Here is a 25,009-nt window from a genome sequence, read left to right on the forward strand (position 1 = left end):
CCCTTTATGTGCCAATATAGAAGTTTGTGCTCCCATATTTATAGTGCCTTCTGTAAATAATGCCACAGTGCCTTCTGTAGATAATGCCACACAGCCCCCTGTAGATAAGGCCGAACAGCCCCCTGTAGATAAGGCCGAACAGCCCCCTGTAGATAGTGCCACATACAGCCCCTGTAGAGAGTGCCACACACATCCCCTGTAGAGTGCCACATACACCCCTCTGTAGATAGCGCCACACACACCCCACTCTGTAAATAGCAGTACACCCCCCTGTATATAGCGCCACCCCCCCTTTCCTGTAGATAACGCTATTGGGGCACCCTCTAGGAGTGGAATCCCCAGCTAGAGCATTGCCGATGCTCTGGTCCGGGATTCCTCGCCTGGAGGATCCCCTGACGTTACTGTCCATACATGGACAGGGACGTCAGGGGCTCCCTCTAGGAGTGGACTCTCCGGCCAGCACGTCGGCAATGCTCTGAGGGGATTACGCTCCTAGACATGGGCACACTCTAGGACTGGAATCCCCGGCAAGAGCGTTGGCAACACTCTGGCCTGGGATTCTGCTCCTGGAGTAGCCCCTGACGTCATTGTCCATATATGGACAGGGACGTCAGGGGCTCCCCTAGGAGCGGAATCTCTGGCCAGAGCATCAGCAACATTCTGGGGGGGATTTCGTTCCTAGACAGGGGCTCCCTCTAGTAGCGGAATCCTCGGTCAGAGGGTCGGCAATGCTCTGGGGGGATTCCGCTCCTAGACATGGGCGCCCTCTAGGAGTGGAATCCCCGGCAAGAGCGTTGGCAACACTCTGGTCTTGGATTCTGCTCCTGGAGTAGCTCCTGACGTCACTGTCCATATATGGATGGGGACGTCAGGTGCTCCCTCTAGGAGCAGAATCTCTGGCCAGAGCATCGGCGATGCTCTGGCTGGGGATTCCGCTCCTGGAAGAGCCATAACGGCAGCGTAAAGCACCTGGCGGCCGAGTGGTCCCCCCTGGATAGTGACACCAGGGTCTTCTCGAGTAGTGGAATCCCCGGCCAGAGCTTCGGCAACTCTCTGGCCAGGGACTTCGGTCCCGGAGAAGCCCCTGACGTCATTGTTCATATATGGACAGGGACGTCACGGGCTCCCCCTAGGAGTGGAATCTCTAGCCAGAGTGTCGGCAACACCCTGGGGAGATTTCGTTCCTAGACAGGGGCTCCCTCTAGTAGTGGAATCCTCGGCAAGAGCGTTGGCAACGCTCTGGCCAGTGATTTCAGTCCCGCAGGAGCCCCTGTCGTCACTGTCCATATATGGATAGGGACGTCAGGGGCCACCTCTAGGAGCGGAATCTTTGTCCAGAGCATCGGCAACGCTATGGCTGGGGATTCCGCTCCTGGAGGAGCCATAACGGCAACATAAAGCACCCGGCGGCCGAGTGGTCCCCCCTCCAAGGGCAGTGGGCCCCTGGCATTTACCCGGGTTCACCGGGTGCTACCACTAGCCCTGCTTAAATACTCAGTAGCCAGGATACACATGATAGGCTTAGATGCTAAGCAGACAGTATCGCACATCATAGGATTAGATACTCAACAGACAATATAACACATGAAAGGCTTAGATACACTGGTTCAACAGACCGTATCGCACATAATATGCTTAGATGCTAAGCAGACAGTATAACACATGATAGTCTTAGATACACTGGTTTAAGAGACCGTATTAGAGACTAGATACATGATCACACATATACACACACAAACTATATACATTTACAGATACATACAGTATGTATGCCAACTATGTATATACTCGTATGTGCACATGCTCACTACATTATAGGTCACTCATTAGTTTATTAATTACTTTTTTCTTAATACTAGTTCTTTTTTTATAAAGAAAATATATGAATAAATATATACCACTAAGAACCCCCCCCCCCCCCCCCCCATACAAATGCCCACACCCAACCCACCGAGGAAAAGAGAAAGATTACAAATAATTCTAAAAAAATAAATATAAATTGGTCCAAAGTGGCAGCAGATTTGACCTTGGCGCGGCGCTGAGCTGGCACCTTTTATCGCAGCTTTATACTTATACACTTTAATTCATTCCGGACAAGTTGGCAGCAAGTCACTTCCGGCAGATAAGTCAAAAAGAACAACTTTGTCAGTCATTTTCTGGAATGAATTGGCAGAGAACACGTGTAAATGGCTCCCGCGGTGTCACATGAAGTCGTTTCATACCAAATGTCGCTGGTAAAGGTTGTTGTGAAGTTGTTTGCAGCGTTTCTAGAACATTTCTTTCTCGCCTTTTTTTGCTGCTGTGTCAGGGATTAAACCTCCTCGTCATCCACCACCTCCCCGCAGCAGAATACAATGTGCTGTTAAAAATCTGCAGTAAATCCTAAAATCTATGATCTCTTCAACTCCGTTCATTTACATTACACTGTAATGCTGCGGATCTGCCATAGTGGTTATTCAGTGGAGGTCAGGGGGTCAAGGGGTCAGGGGGTCAAGGGGTCAGGAGGTCAGGTGGTATGTACAGCCGCTTGTCTTCGCTTTCTTCCAGCAACTTTACATGCAAAGCTGAACTGGCCCCTTATCCATGAGCACCGGCTAAAACAAAGCCACAGACAGTATCACACATGATAGGATTAGATACACAGCTCAGCAGACAGTATCACACATGATAGGATTAGATACACAGCTCAGCAGACAGTATCACACATGATAGGATTAGATACACAGCTCAGCAGACAGTATCACACATGATAGGATTAGATACACAGCTCAGCAGACTGTATCACACATGATAGGATTAGATACAGCAGCTCAGCAGACAGTATCACACATGATAGGATTAGATACACAGCTCAGCAGACAGTATCACACATGATAGGATTAGATACACCAGCTCAGCAGACAGTATCACACATGATAGGATTAGATACAGAAGCTCAGCAGACAGTATCCCACATGATAGTATTAGATACAGTGGCTCAGAAAACAATGTCACATATGATAGGATTAGATACAGTGGCTCAGCAGACAGTATCACACATGATAGGATTAGATACAGTGGCTCAGCAGACAGTATCACACATGATAGGATTAGATTCAGTGGCTCAGCAGACAGTATCACACATGATAGGATTAGATACACAGCTCAGCAGACAGTATCACACATGATAGGATTAGATACACAGCTCAGCAGACAGTATCACACATGATAGGATTAGATACACAGCTCAGCAGACAGTATCACACATGATAGGATTAGATACACAGCTCAGCAGACTGTATCACACATGATAGGATTAGATACACAGCTCAGCAGACAGTATCACACATGATAGGATTAGATACACAGCTCAGCAGACAGTATCACACATGATAGGATTAGATACACCAGCTCAGCAGACAGTATCACACATGATAGGATTAGATACAGAAGCTCAGCAGACAGTATCCCACATGATAGTATTAGATACAGTGGCTCAGAAAACAATGTCACATATGATAGGATTAGATACAGTGGCTCAGCAGACAGTATCACACATGATAGGATTAGATACAGTGGCTCAGCAGACAGTATCACACATGATAGGATTAGATTCAGTGGCTCAGCAGACAGTATCACACATGATAGGATTAGATACACAGCTCAGCAGACAGTATCACACATGATAGGATTAGATACTCAGCTCAGCAGACAGTATCACACATGATAGGATTATATACACAGCTCAGCAGACAGTATCACACATGATAGGATTAGATACACGGCTCAGCAGACAATATCACACATGATAGGATTAGATTCAGTGGCTCAGCAGACAGTATCACACATGATAGGATTAGATACACAGCTCAGCAGACAGTATCACACATGATAGGATTAGATACTCAGCTCAGCAGACAGTATCACACATGATAGGATTATATACACAGCTCAGCAGACATTATCAAACATGATAGGATTAGATACACAGCTCAGCACACAGTATCACACATGATAGGATTAGATACACAGCTCAGCAGACAGTATCACACATGATAGGATTAGATACCCCAGCTCAGCAGACAGTATCACACATGATGGGCTTAGATATCCCAGCTCAGTAGACATTATCAAACATGGTAGGATTAGATACAGTGGCACAGCAGACAGTATCACACATGATAGGATTAGATACAGTGGCTCAGCAGACAGTATCACACATGATGGGCTTAGATATCCCAGCTCAGTAGACATTATCAAACATGGTAGGATTAGATACAGTGGCACAGCAGACAGTATCACACATGATAGGATTAGATACAGTGGCACAGCAGACAGTATCACACATGATAGCACGGTGGCTCAGTGGTTAGCGCTGTTTCCTTGCAGTATTGGGGTCCTGGGTTCAAATCCGACCAAGATCAACATCTGCAATGAGTTTGTATGTTCCACGTGGGTTTCCTCTGGGTACTCTGGTTTCGTCCCACACCCCAAAAACATGCCAATAGGGAATTTGTATAGTGAGCCCCAATGGGGACAGTAACAAAAGAGGACCTCTGTATGGGGCTGTGTAATATGTTGGTGCTATATAAGTAACTGAAATTAATGATAGGCTTAGATACACCAACTCAGCTCCACACTGGCCCAGGATATTATTTTATCATTGAATTCAGTAACATTTTATGATGGGAAATAAAGTAAAGAAAAAGAGGGACAAAAGTGACAATTCTACCTTATAAATGGGGACTGGCTTCTTGTAACTCATTTATCTCCTGTGTTTTCTGCAGATGGACAGATCTCCCCTGCACATTGCTGCCGAGAGGGGACACAACGGGATTGTTGAAATCCTCACAGAAAAGTTTCGGGCCAATGTTTTAGCACGGACAAAGGTGACATTTTCCTTAAAGGAACACAACAAATCAAAGCTAGAAGATTCTGTTCTGTGTTATCCTGAAATGTAACTGCAGTTCTGTTATCTGTCTGCTGCACTACAGGCACCTACAACTCCTCACACATATTTACAGAAGTGAGCGGATTGATTGGTCATAATAGTATTTCAGTTGCCCCAATATCAGCATATTTATCCCAATATTCCAGAGTTTATTTATTTTTAATATTTATACATCATCTTAAATTAAAGGATATGTCCATCTCTGAACACCAGTAATTTTGAGTCACTGTGTACATACATTACATTACTTATCCTGTACTGATCCTGAGTTACATCCTGTATTATACTCCAGAGCTGTACTCACTATTCTGCTGGTGGAGTCACTGTGTACATACATTACTTATCCTGTACTGATCCTGAGTTACATCCTGTATTATACTCCAGAGCTGTACTCACTATTCTGCTGGTGGAGTCACTGTGTACATACATTACTTATCCTGTACTGATCCTGAGTTACATCCTGCATTATACTCCAGAGCTGCACTCACTATTCTGCTGGTGGAGTCACTGTGTACATACATTACATTACTTATCCTGTACTGATCCTGAGTTACATCCTGTATTATACTCCAGAGCTGCACTCACTATTCTGCTGGTGGAGTCACTGTGTACATACATTACATTACTTATCCTGTACTGATCCTGAGTTACATCCTGTATTATACTCCAGAGCTGCACTCACTATTCTGCTGGTGGAGTCACTGTGTACATACATTACATTACTTATCCTGTACTGATCCTGAGTTACATCCTGTATTATACTCCAGAGCTGCACTCACTATTCTGCTGGTGGAGTCACTGTGTACATACATTACATTATCCTGTACTGATCCTGAGTTACATCCTGTTTTATACTCCAGAGCTGCACTCACTATTCTGTTGGTGGAGTCACTGTGTACATACATTACATTACTTATACTGTACTGATCCCGAGTTACATCCTGTATTATACTCCAGAGCTGCACTCACTATTTTGCTGGTGGAGTCACTGTGTACATACATTACTTATCCTGTACTGATCCTGAGTTACATCCTGTATTATACTCCAGAGCTGCACTCACTATTCTGCTGGTGGAGTCACTGTGTACATACATTACATATCCTGTACTGATCGTGAGTTACATCCTGTATTATACTCCAGAGCTGCACTCACTATTCTGCTGGTGGAGTCACTTTGTATATAGCTAGTGTAGTCCTTATGTATTTAACTAATATAGTCCCTCTTGCAGCCCCCACTATCCCAGAGAAGAAGAACCAAATCCTGACCTAAATGCTTTTATATTTCATGTTTTTCTGGATTTGTTTCTTAGGATGGGGACACTCTCATGCACATCGCCTCACAGTGTGGACATCCAGAAACAGCACTTGCATTTTTGAAAAAGGGAGTCCTGTTACATATGCCTAATAAGGTGTGTATGTCATTAATGCCAGTGTCATTTGTCGGCAGATTTGGCATTAGACAATCTTTTATTTATAAAGCTGAATATTCGTGAAGTCAGAAAATAAGCCAGTTTGTTATATAAACCTTGTTTCCATTATGCAATTTTCTAAATTCAGCCTGCAGTGTAAAGAATGGAGGTTTTCTGTCTAATAGTCATGGCTGAGTCTGCAGGTTTGAATTAATGTAAATACACTTTACCCTTTACACTGTACTCATATACAAATATACGGTGGAGGAATATCGATGTATGGTAGGATGTCTGAATTTCCGAGCTGCAAAAAAAGGCGTAAACTGGGTTGTATGATATTTTTTCTGCACCTCTTTCAGCATGTTGGACACATTTCTGTTCCTTATGCCATGTCATAACTGCTTTGTATACTACAATCATTAGCACTAAAAAAATTGTGCACATCGTTAATAAATAATCCCAACTTACAACGTCTTTTAGCCATATTTGGAGTCGGGAAGCATTTTGTTTTATACCTAACATAAGTCATTTGGCAACTACGTAATTGGGGGTAATTATAATAGGATGAACTAGATTGACCTGTATGTGTGTTTTAAACCCAGCTATGGTATAATTTCTGCACATCCGGTATTTATTTTGCTATGTTGACCTGACGACACCTCAAACATGCCAAGTCTTGGGGAACATAGTTACAGCTATAGGTGTGTAGAGAATTTTTTTATTTTTGTGATCAGAAAATTTTATAATGTATTTATTTGTATGTATTGTAGATGAACTGCTCGGGGGAGGGCCTAAATGATAAACTCAGCCCCCGAGGGCCAGAGAAAAAATTAGTTTATTTGTTTTAAACACCCATTGTGGTACCGTAATTGTAGAGGCTTCCTTTCTATAGCCCATATAGAAAGGAAGCCTCTACAATTGTCTAAGGACACCCCACTTATTGTTATTGCTATGGAATATTCCTTTGATTAATGAAAATTTGGATTTTATTATAATAACACTAAGATACCTTTTGTATATGAGGATTATTATTCTGATCTTATTATTGTCATTGATGTTGTATAATAATTCACAGTGTCTTCCTAATCCCTCCAGTCAGGGGCGCTGTGTCTCCATGCAGCAGCTCAGAGGGGCCACTCTGCTGTAGTAAAGGCGCTGTTGCAGAAGGGGGCTCAAGTGGATGCTAGAACCAAGGAGAATTACACTGCGCTTCACATTGCCGTAGAGAACTGCAAACCACAAGTAGTCCAGACCCTTCTCGGCTTCGGAGCGCAAGTGCAACCAAAAGGAGGGAAGGTGAGAGTACAAAATTACAAGTAAAGATTAAAGCACGGACTCATATTTTCAAATGCCCTAATAAGTAAATCTGAGTAAATAGAGAAGGATCCCCTATTCCGGACCCTCACCTATTAGTCAGAGTGGAGATCTGCTACAAAGAGTGTCTCCAAAATCATCAGTATTTTACATGATATCCTATTGATTTCAATGATGACTGTGTAATACTTAATTTCACCTCTGGTGGCACTGCAGGGAAATTAACCACTTGCTGACAGGTTTCCCCCACAGATCACATCTGATCGCTGGGGGACCAAGCGGCAAGAAAGTCTGTGATCTGCTTATCATCTAAGAAGGATGCGAACAAAAAGGGACTGTCCAAAGTGGACAATGCTTTAAAAGATTGCATTTTGATCATTAAAGGAGACCTACCAGAATAAAATGAAAAAGACTCATTAGTTTAAATGTTCTGTCTTATGAAGATAACTCCTGTCCATATGCACTATAATGTCATTTGGAAGTCGCAGAGGGGGGTCCCATGCCCACCATAGTACCACGGGAATCCTCCCATAGGCCTAGACTTTGACACAACAGATTACGATGCAACTAAAAGTGGATGTATGTATGGAGAATAGACCCTCACAATCATGTCCCCCAAGAAAACGCAGTCCAGCAGTGTGTAGCATGACACAAAAAATACAATCAATTCAGCAAAAATTAGGAGAAAAATAATGTAGCGTTGGCCCAAATTCAATGTTTGCTGCTTCCTGTGGGTATTACCTCATATGGCCTCATGAGGGCGACAGAGTCGCACAGTCTGATACAATGTATCCATGAATGTATCACTGGAGCTGACGGTTTTACAGGACACTTTCTATCACAGAGATATATGTAGTACGGTAAGTGCTTTGTGTTACGTCTCCGATTCATGAGACATTGTAAAGTCAAAGGAATGACTCATCTCGGTTTTGTTGGGCGCATGGATTTATTTCTTTGCCCCGAATCATAAAATAAAGCGAGTTTTCTTTTATTACAAACACAGTAAGAACTTTACAAGAATCATTGAATGCATTTATATACAGCTGGATCTCCATGCTCTGTCAAGCACCTTTCCCTCTGGTGATCTTTAACCTGTGGCTCTCCAACTGTCGCAAAACTACAACTCCCAGCATGCCCTGACAGCCCATGGAGTAGTAGTTTTGCAACAGCCAGAGAGCCACAAGTTGGAGAAAATTGCACTAAATGTTGATGTCTGGAAACATATAGTAGTAAAGGGGGCCGTCTGCTTAAGCAACCCCTTATAAATTCTCCCAATAAATTTCGAGGAACTAATGGGGGATCCTCTGAACCCCATTATATGAACTCGAGCAGAGAGCTCTCTATCCTGATGTCCATTGGGATTTGGTTCCTCTAAAACAAAAAAAAGAGACATCTTGCATTATAGAGTGATCATTATATCGTTAAACGACCACTTTCTTGTATCAAAATGTAGACATTTGCAACAATATTTGGATTTAAAAAAATGAAACAACTTTGCAGACTTGATTGAAACTCTCCTACCATTTTGTGTATACAGCTCCTATGCTGACCCATGAGTCTCCATGGTTACAGACTACAAACAAGCCCTGTGTAGTCTGATCCTGCAGTCATGTGCCGTTTCATGCGATAAGGCCACGAAAGACACTGCATGCATTAAGACTCAGTCGAAGGGTAGGGAGACGTGTAGGGGCCACCGGGTCACCATGAGGTTTTATCACGAATCGGCGCGTCTTTTTAAATGATTGTTAATGTTCGCACGTTTTTGCCGAAAAACAGCCACTATGTGTGTCCCTAACCTTAATGTGAAGTATCCTACGTATGCCAGAGCTCTGTCTCTTCTCATGTGCCATGCACCTGTGTGAGCAGGACACAATGGCTTTCCACCCTCTAGATCAGTCATTCCCAGTTGCTTCTTCAGGCCCCTGACCCTCAAACCGAGCAGCATTACTGGAAATCAATCTGCCGAATCCCAGAGACCCCCGCTACAGAACAGTGTGGTTCTGCAGAAACCACATTGGGAAACACTGCTGTAGAGCTTTATAAGAATAATTCCGTTCACTGACAGCAAGAAGAAATCTTGAAAATAGTGACTTGAAATTGCAGAATTTTTCATTATCCAATGGTTGTTTTATTGACATAAGATTGAACTCCAGCTTTAACAAAGTCAGTATCTCTCAGGATCAGGAGACACCGTTACATATTGCAGCGCGGATAAAGGATGGGGAGAAAGTGGCCGAGATTCTGCTGAGGAGCGGAGCGGATGTGAACGTGGAGCGAGCAGTGAGTACAACTCCACCCAATACATTCATTACAAATGTTACCATGTGTATGCAGCAGCGGTGGTGCTGTATTCCACTAGAGCTCCCCTTTAAATGCAATTTTTGGCTTGAGTGCCCCCCTATTCATGGTACTTGTGCACAAAAGTGTTCAAAAGGGAAAAATCATGCTTTTCAGGTGGACATACATATTAGAACCTGACAATATCACTGGGACTGGCCGATGATCGTATTTGTATGGGGGCCTCCCGAATCTCCCCCGACAGTAGATGTTGGGGGCAAATAAGGATCGGCATTTAGGATAGATTCACACACGGCAGATTTTGTTAAAGACATTTCTGAAAATCCACTCCATCTGAATGAATAAAGAATATGAGCCGCCTCATTCACACGACAGGGTCCGAGTGTCGGCCGGGAAAATCGGTCGTTTTTGGACGATTTTCCCGGGCGGTTTGCATCCGTTTTGCATCCGTTCCGATTCCGTTCCGGGCCGTGTTGCCGTTTTTATCGGCCGATTTGCATCAGTTTTTTTCCCTGTCCATTTTAAAATCGGATGAATTTCATTTAAATTTGTTGCCACACACAGCCCTTTGTAGATAATGCCACAGCCCCCCTGGTAGGTAATGCCACCCAGCCCCCTGTAGGTAATGCCACCCAGCCCCCTGTAGGTGATGCCACCCAGCCCCCTGTAGGTGATGCCACCCAGCCCCCTGTAGGTGATGCCACCCAGCCCCCTGTAGGTGATGCCACCCAGCCCCCTGTAGGCGATGCCACACAGCCCCCTGTAGGCGATGCCACCCTGCCCCCTGTAGGCGATGCCACCCTGCCCCCTGTAGGTGATGCCACCCTGCCCCCTGTAGGTGATGCCACCCAGCTCCCAGTATGTAATGCCACCCTGTCCCCTGTAGGAGTGCCACCCTGTCCCCTGTAGGTAATGCCACCAAATCCCCTGTAGGTAATGCCACCAAGTCCCCTGTAGGTAATGCCACCAAGTCCCCTGTAGGTGATGCCACACAGCCCCCTGTAGGTGATGTCACACAGCCCCCTGTATGTAATGCCACCCAGCCCCCTGTAGGTAATGCCACCAAATCCCTTGTAGGTAATGCCACCAAGTCCCCTGTAGGTAATGCCACCAAGTCCCCTGTAGGTAATGCCACACAGACCCCTGTAGGTAATGTCACACAGCCCCCTGCAGGTGATGCCACACAGCCCCCTGTAGGTGATGCCACACAGCCCCCTGTAGGCGATGCCACCCTGCCCCCTGTAGGCGATGCCACACAGCCCCCTGTAGGCGATGCCACACAGCCCCCTGCAGGCGATGCCACCCTGCCCCCTATAGGCGATGCCACCCAGCCCCCTGTAGGCGATGCCACCCAGCCCCCTGTAGGCGATGCAACCCAGCCCCCTGCAGGCGATGCCACCCTGCCCCCTGCAGGCGATGCCACCCTGCCCCCTGCAGGCGATGCCACCCTGCCCCCTGTAGGTAATGCCACCCAGCTCCCTGTATGTAATGCCACCCAGCTCCCTGTAGGTAATGCCACCAAATCCCCTGTAGGTGATGGCACACAGCCCCCTGTAGGTGATGCCACACAGCCCCCTGTAGGCGATGCCACCCTGCCCCCTGTAGGCGATGCCACCCTGCCCCCTGTAGGCGATGCCACCCTGCCCCCTGTAGGCGATGCCACCCTGCCCCCTGTAGGTAATGCCACCCAGCTCCCTGTAGGTAATGCCACCCAGCCCCCTGTAGGTAATGCCACCAAATCCCCTGTAGGTAATGCCACCAAGCCCCCTGTAGGTGATGGCACACAGCCCCCTGTAGGTGATGCCACACAGCCCCCTGTAGGTGATGCCACACAGCCCCCTGTAGGTGATGCCACACAGCCCCCTGTAGGCGATGCCACACAGCCCCCTGTAGGCGATGCCACCCTGCCCCCTGTAGGCGATGCTACCCTGCCCCCTGTAGGCGATGCCACCCTGCCCCCTGTAGGCGATGCCACCCTGCCCCCTGTAGGCGATGCCACCCTGTCCCCTGTAGGTAATGCCACCCAGCTCCCTGTAGGTAATGCCACCAAATCCCCTGTAGGTAATGCCACCAAGTCCCCTGTAGGTGATGCCACACAGCCCCCTGTAGGTGATGCCACACAGCCCCCTGTAGGCGATGCAACCCTGCCCCCTGTAGGCGATGCCACCCTGCCCCCTGTAGGCGATGCCACCCTGCCCCCTGTAGGTGATGCCACCCTGCCCCCTGTAGGTGATGCCACCCAGCCCCCTGTAGGTGATGCCACCCAGCCCCCTGTAGGTGATGCCACCAAGTCCCCTGTAGGTGATGCCACACAGCCCCCTGTAGGTTGCACACATCCCCCCCCCTTCCAGGAGAAGTCACTGACATATATGGACAGTGTAGTCACTGACTTCTCCTGGAGAGGAATTCCCTGCCACAGGTCGGGAATTCCGCTTCAGAAGTGAGTGACGTCACTGTGTCCATATATGGACAGTGTAGTCACTCACTTCTCGTGTAGCGGAATTCCCGGCCATAGAGTCGGGGATTCCGCTGCAGAAGTGAGTGACATCGCTGTGTCCATATATGGACAGTGTAGTCACTGACTTCTGCTGTAGCGGCACCCCCGGCCATAGAGTCGGGGATTCCGCTGCAGAAGTGAGTGACTTCGCTGTGTCCATATATGGACAGTGTAGTCACGCACTTCTCCTGTAGCGGAATCCCCAATCCCCGGCCGGGGATTGGGGATTCCGACTCCTACATGGAACAAAAAAAGACCCTCCTCCTTCTCCTCACATGCACTCTGCACTGTGAGGAGGAGGAGAGAGAGAGTGCGCGAGCGACGGTAGACACGGCCATCAATCGGGACACATTCGGGTGATGGCCGTGTATTACCCGGCCCCATAGACTTCTATGGGAGCCGGGCGGCCGGGTACCCGGCCGAAAATAGGGCATGTCCCACTTTTTGACGGCCGGTTTTCCTGGCCGTCAAAAAATCGGTCGTGTGAATAGCCCCATTAGGGGTCTATTGTTCCTAATGCAGCCGGGTGCCGGACGATTTATAAACGGCCGTCACCCGGCCGGGAAACCCTGTCGTGTGGGTATGTACAATCAGCGTTTTTTGCCAAGCAGAAAAAATCTGCCTCAAAATTCCTTCCAGTTTTTTTAGGCAGATTTTGAAATGAAAGAAGCATTTCTTGATGCTTCTTTTGACAATTTTTTTTTATGTGCTTTTTGTTTTGATGTTTGTTTTTTCATTTAGCAAATGCAATAACCGTGTCAAGAAACACTGCAAACAAGTGGCAAATGGCTCCAAGATAGGGCATGGCACTTTTTTTTCCACAAGCAAACAAAAACTGCCCAGGAAAAAAAACATCTTTAGGCTATGTTCACACGGAGTATTTTGAAACCACGTCACAAAACTCGTCAGAAACGTCATTGATTTCAATGGGAGGCGTCGTCGTCTTTTTCCCGCGAGCAGTAAAACTGCCTCGTGGGAAAAAGAAGCGATATGCCCTATCTTCGGGCGTTTCCGTCTCTGACCTCCCATTGACTTCAATGGGAGGCAGAGAAAGCGTATTTTGCGGTGTTTTATGCCCGCGGCGCTCAATGGCCGTGGGTGAAAAACGACGCGAAAAACTCAGCGAAAATCGGCGTGCAGGGAGAGGAAAAGCTGCCTCAAACTTCCAAACGGAATTTTAAGACAGATATTCCTCCTGCAAAATACTCTGTGTGAACATAGCCTTACCTCCCATTAAAATTAATAAAAGGAGATTTGGGGCGTTTTTTGGCGCTGATTCCAACGCGTCAAAATCAAGGTCAAAGGAACAGGGCCTTAAGGCGTATATCCATCTTAAAACACAATTTTACAGACTATATACAGACAATCTATATCAAAAGTTGAGTCACTTTGTACTGTACATGAAATTACTTATCCTGTATTGATCCTGAGTTATATCCTGTATCTCTTTATTTTATATAAATTTACAAAACATAAACTGAAAAACAAATACATAACTAATTCCATATAACCAAAAAGTCACAACCAAATTCTTATAAACAAATTATCTTATATACATCTCTGTATATGAGAAGAGAAAACTATACACCCCGCTCTTATATACTTACATCTACACTTCATCCGAAACTAAACAATAACTAGAATATATACAAACATCATATAAACTTAATCAAAAGTACTAACAGAAAATCCCCCGACCCGCGTCAACCAAGGGCCTAAAGAAAGAACATAATAATAATGATAATAATCAAACAACATAATAATAGCAAATAAAATAATAACAAAACAATCCAATCTAAAATATAATAATACTAATCCACACATTTTTTTTTTTTTTTTAAATCACACTATACACATCCTGACTTTCCTTAACCTTACCCTTCTTACCTAATCTCCACCACCCCAGCCAGCATCTCGCCTCATGTCCTCTCACGTCCGCATAGTCCAGATGCTGGCCCCCGCCACCACACCCAACACCCCAGCCCAGCCCCCCGCCCCATGTCCTCCCATGTCCGCATAGTCCGGGGCTGGGTCAGGCACACCCCCCCCCCGACCTATCTATTAACCCCCTTAAGTCTATCCCTATTCTAAAAACATTTTTACAATATAATACAATACACATCACCAACTTGTCCAAATACCAAACCATATACAAAATACACCGTACCCGAAAGCACCGGTCGCTTGTAAACCTTTTTCCTGCCATTTCAATCCTAAACAAAACAAAAATCTTCCTGTGCTTACCTAGCCCATCACCAGAGAGAGAGAAGGGAAAGCCCCCCCCAGCACCCCCCCAGAGGCCAAGGTACCACGTCCACCGCCGCACCCTCCCTATCGCTTGCCCTATCTCCTTACCCTATTACTAGCCCTTTTCTTGACCCTATTGAAAGCTGACCCTATGCTGACCCTCACCTTTCCCTTATTCCGAGCCCTATCGCTATATTTTTTATTGGTGCCTCAGCGGAACGCAGACCCCCACCTCCAGTTGAGCACCGGTGACGACCCCCCCCTCCCTCATGAAAGCAGACACATTAAGGCACCCAAAAGGAAAAGCCCCTCCAAAGACGAGAGGCTTTGGATGCTCCCAATCTGCCGACCTCCAAAGAATGCACCTTCACCAGGTCACCCATGATATTGCTAACAACCTCATCCACTAGGAGGATTTTCTTCTGGGTAGAAACTAGACATCGTGCATTCCACATAAAGTGCCTGACCACTATACTGACTAGAAACAAGGTGCAATGGTCCTTACCACCGAGGTCTCCGAACACTCCATAGGCCCACTCAGCATAGGAGAGGCTGGTTAGGCCTGGCCAACCAATGGAGGCTCCCACCCTTTTGTATACCTCTGTATTGAAAGGGCAATGAAGCAGGAAATGCTCCATGCTTTCCAGCACTCCGCCGCACTCCTCCCGGGGGCAATCCCGATCATCAGAGCTTCTGCACTTTAGATTGCCCCTCACATACAGTCTCCCATGGAAGCAACGCCAAGCCAGATACAAAAACTTCTGGGGAATCCTCGCTGAATTTAAAAGTTTTAATCCCACCCCGAGGTCACTACTTGGGCAGTCTTTGAGCGCCAGGGGCTTCTGGAAGTGGGTCATCAGGACCCTCCTGTCAAGAAATTTTCTCGACATGGTCCTGATCTCCCACACCTCCAGACCCCACCGGCGAATAATCTTCAGCGCCAGGGTGGCATAAGCCGGGAGATGTCGGTGAGGTGTACGCAGGTCTTTCACTTGCCCTCCTCTCTCCCATTCCTGGAAGAAAGGCTGAAACCACCCCTGCAGGAGGATATGCACCAAGGAGCCCTCTCTTGCCAGAGGTTTGCCAGGTTGATCTTAACAAAGGTGTTCACTAGGAACACCACCGGGTTAACCATACCTAACCCGCCTAGTGTCCTTGGTAGGTAAGTAACCTCCCTCTTGATTAGGTTGAGCCTGTTCCCCCATAACAGCTGGAAGAACAGGCTATAGACCCGGGTCCAGAGAGGTTCTGGCAAGATGCACACACTGCCCAGGTAAAGCAACATGGGCACCAGGTAGGCCTTGGCCAAGTGAACCCTTTCCCTCAGGGTTAAGGACCAACCCTTCCATTGGTCGACCTTCTGGGCAACTAGATTCAGCCTATCCTCCCAGTTCTTCTTGGGGTAATCACCCGGGCCAAATTCGACTCCTAAGATCTTAGCAGACCCCTGAGGCTCTGGAAGGGTGTCCGGGAGATCAAAACCAGGATCTCCTCCTCCCAGCCAAAGACTTTTGCACTTATCCCGGTTGATCTTGGACCCAGATGCCAATGAGTAACGCTCCACTTCCGACATCACCCACTCTGCCTCCCCTCTCGAGGAGACAAAAATGGAGACGTCGTCTGCGTACGCAACCACCCTCTGAGTGGCCTCCGGCCCCTCCAGGCCGGCCCCGACTCCCGCCAATGGCCCACGATCGATCCTTTTAAGAAAAGGATCAATTGCGAACGCATATAGCAAAGGGCTCAAGGGACAACCCTGGCGGACACCAGACCCAACCTCAAAGGGGGTTCCAACCCAACCGTTCACCAGCGCAAAAGTCTCAGCCCCAGTGTATAAGGTCCGTAGCCAATTGACAAACCCCCCTGGTAGGCCGTACCTCAGAAGGACCGACCAGAGGTACTCATGGTCCACCCGGTCAAAAGCCTTGGCCTGGTCCAAGGACAGGATGTACCCCTCCCACTGACCAGAATTTCCCTGCTCCACTGCCTCTCTGACACTGAGGACAGCACTAAATGTGCTGCGGCCTGGAACAGAGCAATGCTGGACCGGCGAAAGGAGCCGGGATGCAAACTTCACCAGCCGATTAAACAGCACCTTTGCGAGAACCTTTCTGTCCGTATTGAGCAGCGCTATGGGACGCCAATTCTCAATACGGGTCGAGTCTTTACCCTTCGATAAAACGATCAAGGCCGACCTCCTCATTGACATTGGCAAAGTACCCGAGGAAAGGCACTCATTAAACACCTCAGTCAAGAGGGGAACTAGGGTTCCTTTAAAAGTCTTATAAAACTCGGATGTTAAGCCATCTGGCCCTGGCGATTTTTTGAGGGCAAGCCCATCAATCGCCAATCCCACTTCCTCTTCCTTGATCGAGTCTATCAAAACACCGAGAGAGGGGTCTGCCCCTGGCTCAGGGATTGTTTCAGCCAGGAAAGCCGACATCTCGTCTCGGTTTGGATCTTGCTTCCCCAAGAGGTGCGAGTAGAAGGATCTGACGACCTCCAAGATCCCTGATTTGGATCTCTTCAGAGATCCTGTACTATCAATCAGTCCTGTCACAACCTTACGACTCACTGACATCTTACAGTTCCTGTAGGGGTCGGGCGAGCGGTACCTCCCGAAATCCCTCTCAAGAACTAAAGATGCGTGCCTATCATACTGACACCTCCTGAGCAAAGCTTTCACCACGGAGATCTCCTCCCCACTACCCCCGGTTGAGACCAGATGTTCGAGTTTCCTCCTCAGTTCCTGATATAGGCGGTACCTACTCATGGACCTGAGGCTCGAGAGCCTGCGGTAAAATCCTGCCACCCGGACTTTAAACAACTCCCACCACTCAGACTTAGTACCACTGAGATCCAACAAAGGTACCTGGCTCTGAAGAAAATCCTCAAAGGCCTGTCTTATCTCGGCTTCTTCCAAGAGAGTAGAATTCAGCCTCCATATACCTCTTCCCATCTGGAGCGACTCTGCAATGTTCAAAGAGAAAATAATCATACAGTGATCGGCGAACTCCACCTCAACAACGGACACTGGTGAAGAGATGGCTTCCTCCTTCAAAAAAAACCTGTCTATCCTAGACCTACAACTACCTCTACGATAGGTGAAACCCGAGTGGCCTGGGGTATGCCTGATGTGGATATCCACCAGGCGAGCATCGCTAACTATATTTTTTAATGCTACACTAACATAGGTCAATTTTTTATCTCCGGAACCTCGTCTATCTCGGGGCCTCACGACAGTATTGAAGTCCCCTCCAAAGATAACTTGTCGACCTGAAAAAAGGAAAGGCTTAATCCTCATGAAGAGACTTTTACGGTCCCATTTGCTCTGGGGTCCGTATATATTGATTAATCTTAATTCCTGTCCCCTCATGAGGACATCTAAGATCAAGCACCTCCCCATTTCTAACTCAATCATCCGTCGGCATGTTACCGGTGCGGTGAAAAGGACCGCCACTCCGCTATAGGGCTCAGCCACAAGAGACCAGTAGGAGGGCCCGCGTCGCCACTCCCTTCTAGATTTAACGACGTCTGCCAAAAGTGACAGCCTGGTCTCCTGCAAAAACAAAAGGTCGGCTTCAACTCGGCCAAGAAAATCAAAGGCTGCAAATCTCGCCCTATCTGACTTAATGCTGGCAACGTTAATTGATGCCAGCGTCAACGGAGTGGGTGCCGCCATCATGGATGTTTGAGTTAGACGGCTTTCTTCTTCCCACCCCCCCCCTCTATCTGATGAGGACCCCCCTTCTTTGCCTCGCTTCTTGCAAACTGAGGAGTCCATATTCACCACCCTATTCCCATCTTCATCCCCAAGTACCGGGTCAACCTCCCCCTCTGGGGGCAACGGCCCCTGCAGCAGGGGAGGCTCAACGACTCTAGGGTGCCCTACCATGCCCTCCCTCTTAGTATGAGAGGCTGGAATGTCCATGAGAGCATGGTATCGATCAGTAGAGCGCACCAGGGGGGTACAGGATTTACCTTCCTGGGCCAGGGCGGGGCCAGATGTATTTGGCCCTTGGGTTTTGCCCTGTGTCCCTTTTGCTGTAGGCTGAGTCCTCTCTTCCTCTCCCACACTTTCATAGTGGGAGGACTGAGAGTCCTCAGCCCTCTGCTCCCTTTGGATCCTCCTCATCTCCTCGTTCAATTCGGCCTCCCCAGGGGCATCAGCTTCAGGGGGGGCATCCAGATCCGAATCAGAGGTCGTCCCAGTTTCCTGGTGCGCCCTCCAAATCCTCTCCTTCCTTCGCTTCTCCGCCCTTCTCTGGCGAGAAGGGGGACCCTTCTTTGCATTCTTCCCTTGCCCCTGTGCCCCATCGTCCCTGCCCGCACCCTCACCCACGGAGGCCTCCCTCCTCTCATCCTCTGCAGGTTTGGAACAAGCATTGACAACAGAGCGAGGACACCGACTGAACGGGTGACCTAAGTCACCACACAGGTTGCAGCGAATACGGTCATACGATGTGGCTAGATGACCAATCCCCCCACAATGAGCACACTTCTGCACCTTGCAGCCTGCACTCAAATGTGAGGGGTCGCCACACCGGTGACACAACTTCGGCTGCCCCTGGTAGACGACAAGGATCCGATCTCTTCCCAGGAAAGCAGACGATGGTATGTGGGACACCGTCTGTCCCAGACGCTTTCATTTAACCATGAACGTCCAGGCCCCTGACCAGATGCCAAACTCATCCATGTTCTTCAGTGGCATCTCTACTACCTCTCCGTACCTTCCCAACCAGGTCATGATATCAATACAAGAGAGTGACTCGTTACGGGTAAGAACGGTCACTCTCTTGGGACCACTTTGGCGAGAAATTGCTTGTGCAGCAAAGTCTCGCCAGCCAGGCTCGTCCTTCATCAGCTCGTTGTTCCCCCAGAAGACCTCAAGGCCCCCTAGGTGAACAAAGCTGATGTCAAACTCGACCGAGCCATGAGGATGTATCAAGGCAAAGATATCACTCGCCTTGAAGCCCATCCCCAGCAGCAGCTCCACCACCCTCTTTCTGGGAGGGCACGCATCATTGCCACGCCACCGGAGACGGACCACATTCCTCCTGGCTACAGCCTGCCTGGCTGTTGGGAGCGACCACTGATCTCCTCGTTGCTCTCGGAAGGCATTTAGACCATATCTGTCTATCCAGAAAGACAGGTCCTTCTGCACTCCCCCTATGGTTAGGGTTTGCTTTCCCTCTCTTAAAGCGTCCAAGAGACGTTGTTGCAAGTTACCGTCCCCGGACCTTGAGGATGAAGATGGGTGGGCCCGCTGTCCCCCCGCTGCCACACCAGCATAAGACCTGCCGGATGTCACAGCAAGAGGAGCGCCAGGCCCATTGCCCCTGGTTGATACCCCATCCCCACCACCCACAGACACAGCACTCAACACCCCATTACCAGCAGACACTCCAGCAACTTTATTTACAGACACCTGCATACCCCCAGCAGTTTCCACATCCACAGCCACAACTTTTTCATTTAACCCACCAGGTCCCCCTGCAGTCATCCTTCTGGCCAGGCCTGGTTCTATGTTATGTATTTTTTCTGTACTTTTTGTGTGGGTAGACACTGCTTCAGTCTCCGCATCATCAGGCACCTTTGCAGGGACGCCACCAGATGTTATAAGCGGTATCCCCACTGTGCCCTCCGCCTCATTAACCTCCATCTGTTCTAAGTGCTGAACATTTTTGGGAAAGGGGCCACCGTCGCCCCCGACGCCAGCAGCCCCCTTGTCGCCTACACCACTTTTCAGCGATGCGGACGAAGGAGCCACTGACATCACTGGAGCCGCCTCCGGCGCCGGACCACTCCCCACTCCCACAGAGGAGTGGCCAACAGAGCCGGAGCCCCCTCTGTGACCGCCCTTGTCCGGAACGTCTGACGGCTTTACTGCGACACCGACAGACTTCCGGCTTTCAGACACCACATCCGGTTTCTGGTTTACCCGTTCTCCCGACCCCTGACTCGCATCAAAGACCAGTTTCCCGGGCTCGCCATTCACCGGACACGGGGACACACCCCCTGGCGTCACCAGGCCACCAGTACCGCCCCCTTTGCAGGGGTTGGCGTCCGGCGCCATTTTGACCACCACGTGTTCTAATGCCGGACCCGTAACACTCTTCCCGCTCCAGCCCCACTGCAGAGGCTTGAGCTGGGGGTCTTGCGGGACCTGCGCCCTGATCCTGACTTTCATCTGGCTCAGAGCACAGGAAGGATCTTGCTGTATACACCATTTTAAATGAACCTTTAGCAGATTTTTTTTCCTTTTCCTTTTTTTTCTTCTTAAATTTTTTTTCTTTTCCTTTTCCTCCTCTGCGGGTAACTCCGCACCAAAACAAAATCCCTGGAAGGATACCGGCGACTCCACATTACGGATCTGTGTGAGTAATCCTGGAGGCCGCTCACTGTCAGTTTCAAAACACTCTTGATTTCTCCCAGCTGTGAGTCCACCCTCCTCCTCCTCACTGCTCCTGGGTGCCTCAGAATCTGTGCCTTCTCTGGACTTTACATTTTCACTCTCCATTGCCTCCACCACATTTTCCTTTGCTGTGTCTTCCTCCATGCTTTCTATTTTTATAGGTGCTGCCATCTCGGCAAACCTCTCTTCGTTTTTTAACTTTTCTCCAAACACCCCTCCGCCTGCCAAAATCTCCTCACGTCTCTCTTCCACTTCTTTTATTTCCTCCAACAAGGATTTCACATTTAAACGGTATCGGGACCTCTTACCTCCTGTGCATTTTGCAGCCCTTCCTCTGGCGACCGCCAAGTCCGCACGGAGCCGTTGCAGCGACTTCCTGAGGTCCCGATACTCCTCCAACCGCATAGCCAGACGGGAGCTGAAGTTCTCCACCGTCTCTCCGGTCCTCAGCTGTCCCCATTCCTCCACACGACCGTCATCCAAATGTCCGGACGGTGCTGGTCCTTCTCCAGACGACAACACCTCGATCACCCTGCCGGACCGCGTCTCCATACCCTTATCCAGGGTTCCAGCCTCAGGGGGAGCCAGGATAGCCTTGCCCCGAGATGATCTCCTCACCCCCGCGACTGTTTGCATATTCCCAGCCAGCTGGGATGACCCTCTACCCCCCGCTGGCATGCTCCGGGAGGTAGAGGTCTGAGGCTCCATCCTAGGATGGAACCCCCCTCAGGGTACTTTCCAAGCCCAGGCAGATGGTATGAGGCCTGGGCAGATAGGATAAGGAAAGTCCCTGGATCCAAGGCCTGCACGGTAGTCTCAGCAGCTCTCTCCACACGTCCTACTCCACCCACTCCAGAGCTGCACTGACTATTCTGCTGGTGGATTCACTGTGTACATACATTACATTACTTATCATGTACTGATCCTGAGTTACATCCTGTAATATACTCCAGAGCTGCGCTCACTATTCTGCTGGTGGAGTCACTGTGTACATACATTACTTATCCTGTACTGATCCTGAGTTACATCCTGTATCTCTTTATTTTATATAAATTTACAAAACATAAACTGAAAAACAAATACATAACTAATTCCATATAACCAAAAAGTCACAACCCAATTCTTATAAACAAATTTTCTTATATACATCTCTGTATATGAGAAGAGAAAACGATACCAGACCCGGCCACATACACCCCACTCTTATATACTTACATCTACACTTCATCCGAAACTAAACAATAACTAGAATATATACAAACATCATATAAACGTAATCCAAAGTACTAACAGAAAATCCCCCGACCCGCGTCAACCAAGGGCCTAAAGAAACAATATAATAATGATAATAATCAAACACCATAATAATAACAAATAAAAGAATAATAATAATAACAAATAAAATAATAATAATAACAAAAACAATCCAAAATATAATAATACTAATCCCAATTTTTTTTTTTTTTTTATCCTTTTTTTTATTTTTATATATATATATTTTTTAATCACACTATACACATCATGACTTTCCCTAACCTTACCCTTCTTACCTAAACTCCACCACCCCAGCCAGCATCTCGCCTCATGTCCTCTCACGTCCGCATAGTCCAGATGCTGGCCCCCACCACCACACCCAACACCCCAGCCCAGCCCCCCGCCCCATGTCCTCCCATGTCCGCATAGTCCGGGGCTGGGTCAGGCAAACCTCCCCCCCCCCCGACCCCCTCCCAACCTATCTATTAACCCCCTTAAGTCTATCCCTATTCTAACAACATTTCTACATTATAATACAATACACATCACCAACCTGTCCAAATACCAAACCATATACAAAATACACCGTACCCGAAAGCACCAAGTTCGGTCGCTTGTAAACCTTTTTCCTGCCATTTCAATCCTAAACAAAACAAAAATCTTCCAGTGCTTACCTAGCCCATCACCAGATAGAGAGAAGGGAAAGCCCCCCCCCAGCTCCCCCCCAGAGGCCAAGGTACCACGTCCACCGCTGCACCCTCCCTATCGCTTGCCCTATCTCCTTACCCTATTACTAACCCTTTCTTGACCCTATTGAAAGCTGACCCTATGCTGACCCTCACCTTTCCCTTATTCCGAGTCCTATCGCTATATTTTTTATTGGTGCCTCAGCGGAACGCAGACCCCCACCTCCAGTTGAGCACCGGTGACGACTCCCCCTCCCTCATGAAGGCAGACACATTAAGGCACCCAAAAGGAAAAGCCCCTCCAAAGACGAGAGGCTTTGGATGCTCCCAATCTGCCAACCTCCAAAGAATGCACCTTCACCAGGTCACCCATGATATTGCTAACAACCTCATCCACTAGGAGGATTTTCTTCTGGGTAGAAACTAGACATCGTGCATTCCTCATAAAGTGCCTGACCACTATACTGACTAGAAACAAGGTGCAATGGTCCCTACCACCGAGGTCTCCGAACACTCCATAGGCCCACCCAGCATAGGAGAGGCTGGTTAGGCCTGGCCAACCAATGGAGGCTCCCACCCTTTTGTATACCTCTGTATTGAAAGGGCAATGAAGCAGGAAATGCTCCATGCTTTCCAGCACTCCGCCACACTCCTCCCGGGGGCAATCCCGATCATCAGAGCTTCTGCACTTTAGATTGTCCCTCACATACAGTCTCCCATGGAAGCAACGCCAAGCCAGATACAAAAACTTCTGGGGAATCCTCGCTGAATTTAAAAGTTTTAATCCCACCCCGAGGTCACTACTTGGGCAGTCTTTGAGCGCCAGGGGCTTCTGGAAGTGGGTCATCAGGACCCTCCTGTCAAGAAATTTTCTCGACATGGTCCTGATCTCCCACACCTCCAGACCCCACCGGCGAACAATCTTCAGCGCCAGGGTGGCATAAGCCGGGAGATGTCCGTGAGGTGTACGCAGGTCTTTCACTTGCCTTCCTCTCTCCCATTCCTGGAAGAAAGGCCGAAACCACCCCCTGCAGGAGGATATCCACCAAGGAGCCCTCTCTTGCCAGAGGTTTGCCAGGTTGATCTTAACAAAGGTGTTCACTAGGAACACCACCGGGTTAACCATACCTAACCCGCCTAGTGTCCTTGGTAGGTAAGTAACCTCCCTCTTGATTAGGTTGAGCCTGTTCCCCCATAACAGCTGGAAGAACAGGCTATAGACCCGAGTCCAGAGAGGTTCTGGCAAGATGCACACACTGCCCAGGTAAAGCAACATGGGCACCAGGTAGGCCTTGGCCAAGTGAACCCTTTCCCTCAGGGTTAAGGACCAACCCTTCCATTGGTCGACCTTCTGGGCAACTAGATTCAGCCTATCCTCCCAGTTCTTCTTGGGGTAATCACCCGGGCCAAATTCGACTCCTAAGATCTTAGCAGACCCCTGAGGCTCTGGAAGGGTGTCCGGGAGATCAAAACCAGGATCTCCTCCTCCCAGCCAGAGACTTTTGCACTTATCCCGGTTGATCTTGGACCCAGATGCCAATGAGTAACGCTCCACTTCCGACATCACCCACTCTGCCTCCCCTCTCGAGGAGACAAAAATGGAGACGTCGTCTGCGTACGCAACCACCCTCTGAGTGGCCTCCGGCCCCGACTCCCGCCAATGGCCCACGATCGATCCTTTTAAGAAAAGGATCAATTGCGAACGCATATAGCAAAGGGCTCAAGGGACAACCCTGGCGGACACCAGACCCAACCTCAAAGGGGGTTCCAACCCAACCGTTCACCAGCGCAAAAGTCTCAGCCCCAGTGTATAAGGTCTGTAGCCAATTGACAAACCCCCCCGGTAGGCCGTACCTCAGAAGGACCGACCAGAGGTACTCGTGGTCCACCCGGTCAAAAGCCTTGGCCTGGTCCAAGGACAGGATGTACCCCTCCCACCGACCAGAATTTCCCTGCTCC

General features: G+C 48.6%; 1 protein-coding gene across 1 annotated transcript in view; it reads left to right on the forward strand.

The window, feature by feature from the left end:
* The window catches only part of LOC142652280 (uncharacterized), a 101,495-nt gene that overhangs the window by 30,783 nt on the left and 45,703 nt on the right, over positions 1 to 25,009 (forward strand). Inside the window, exons 8-11 of the mRNA XM_075827931.1 lie at positions 4,767 to 4,868; positions 6,241 to 6,339; positions 7,435 to 7,635; positions 9,832 to 9,933. Of these exons, the coding sequence (XP_075684046.1) occupies positions 4,767 to 4,868; positions 6,241 to 6,339; positions 7,435 to 7,635; positions 9,832 to 9,933 (504 nt within the window). The remainder of the gene's footprint in view (positions 1 to 4,766; positions 4,869 to 6,240; positions 6,340 to 7,434; positions 7,636 to 9,831; positions 9,934 to 25,009) is intronic.

Source organism: Rhinoderma darwinii, chromosome 5 (genome assembly GCF_050947455.1).
Source record: "Rhinoderma darwinii isolate aRhiDar2 chromosome 5, aRhiDar2.hap1, whole genome shotgun sequence".
NCBI lineage: Eukaryota > Metazoa > Chordata > Amphibia > Anura > Rhinodermatidae > Rhinoderma > Rhinoderma darwinii.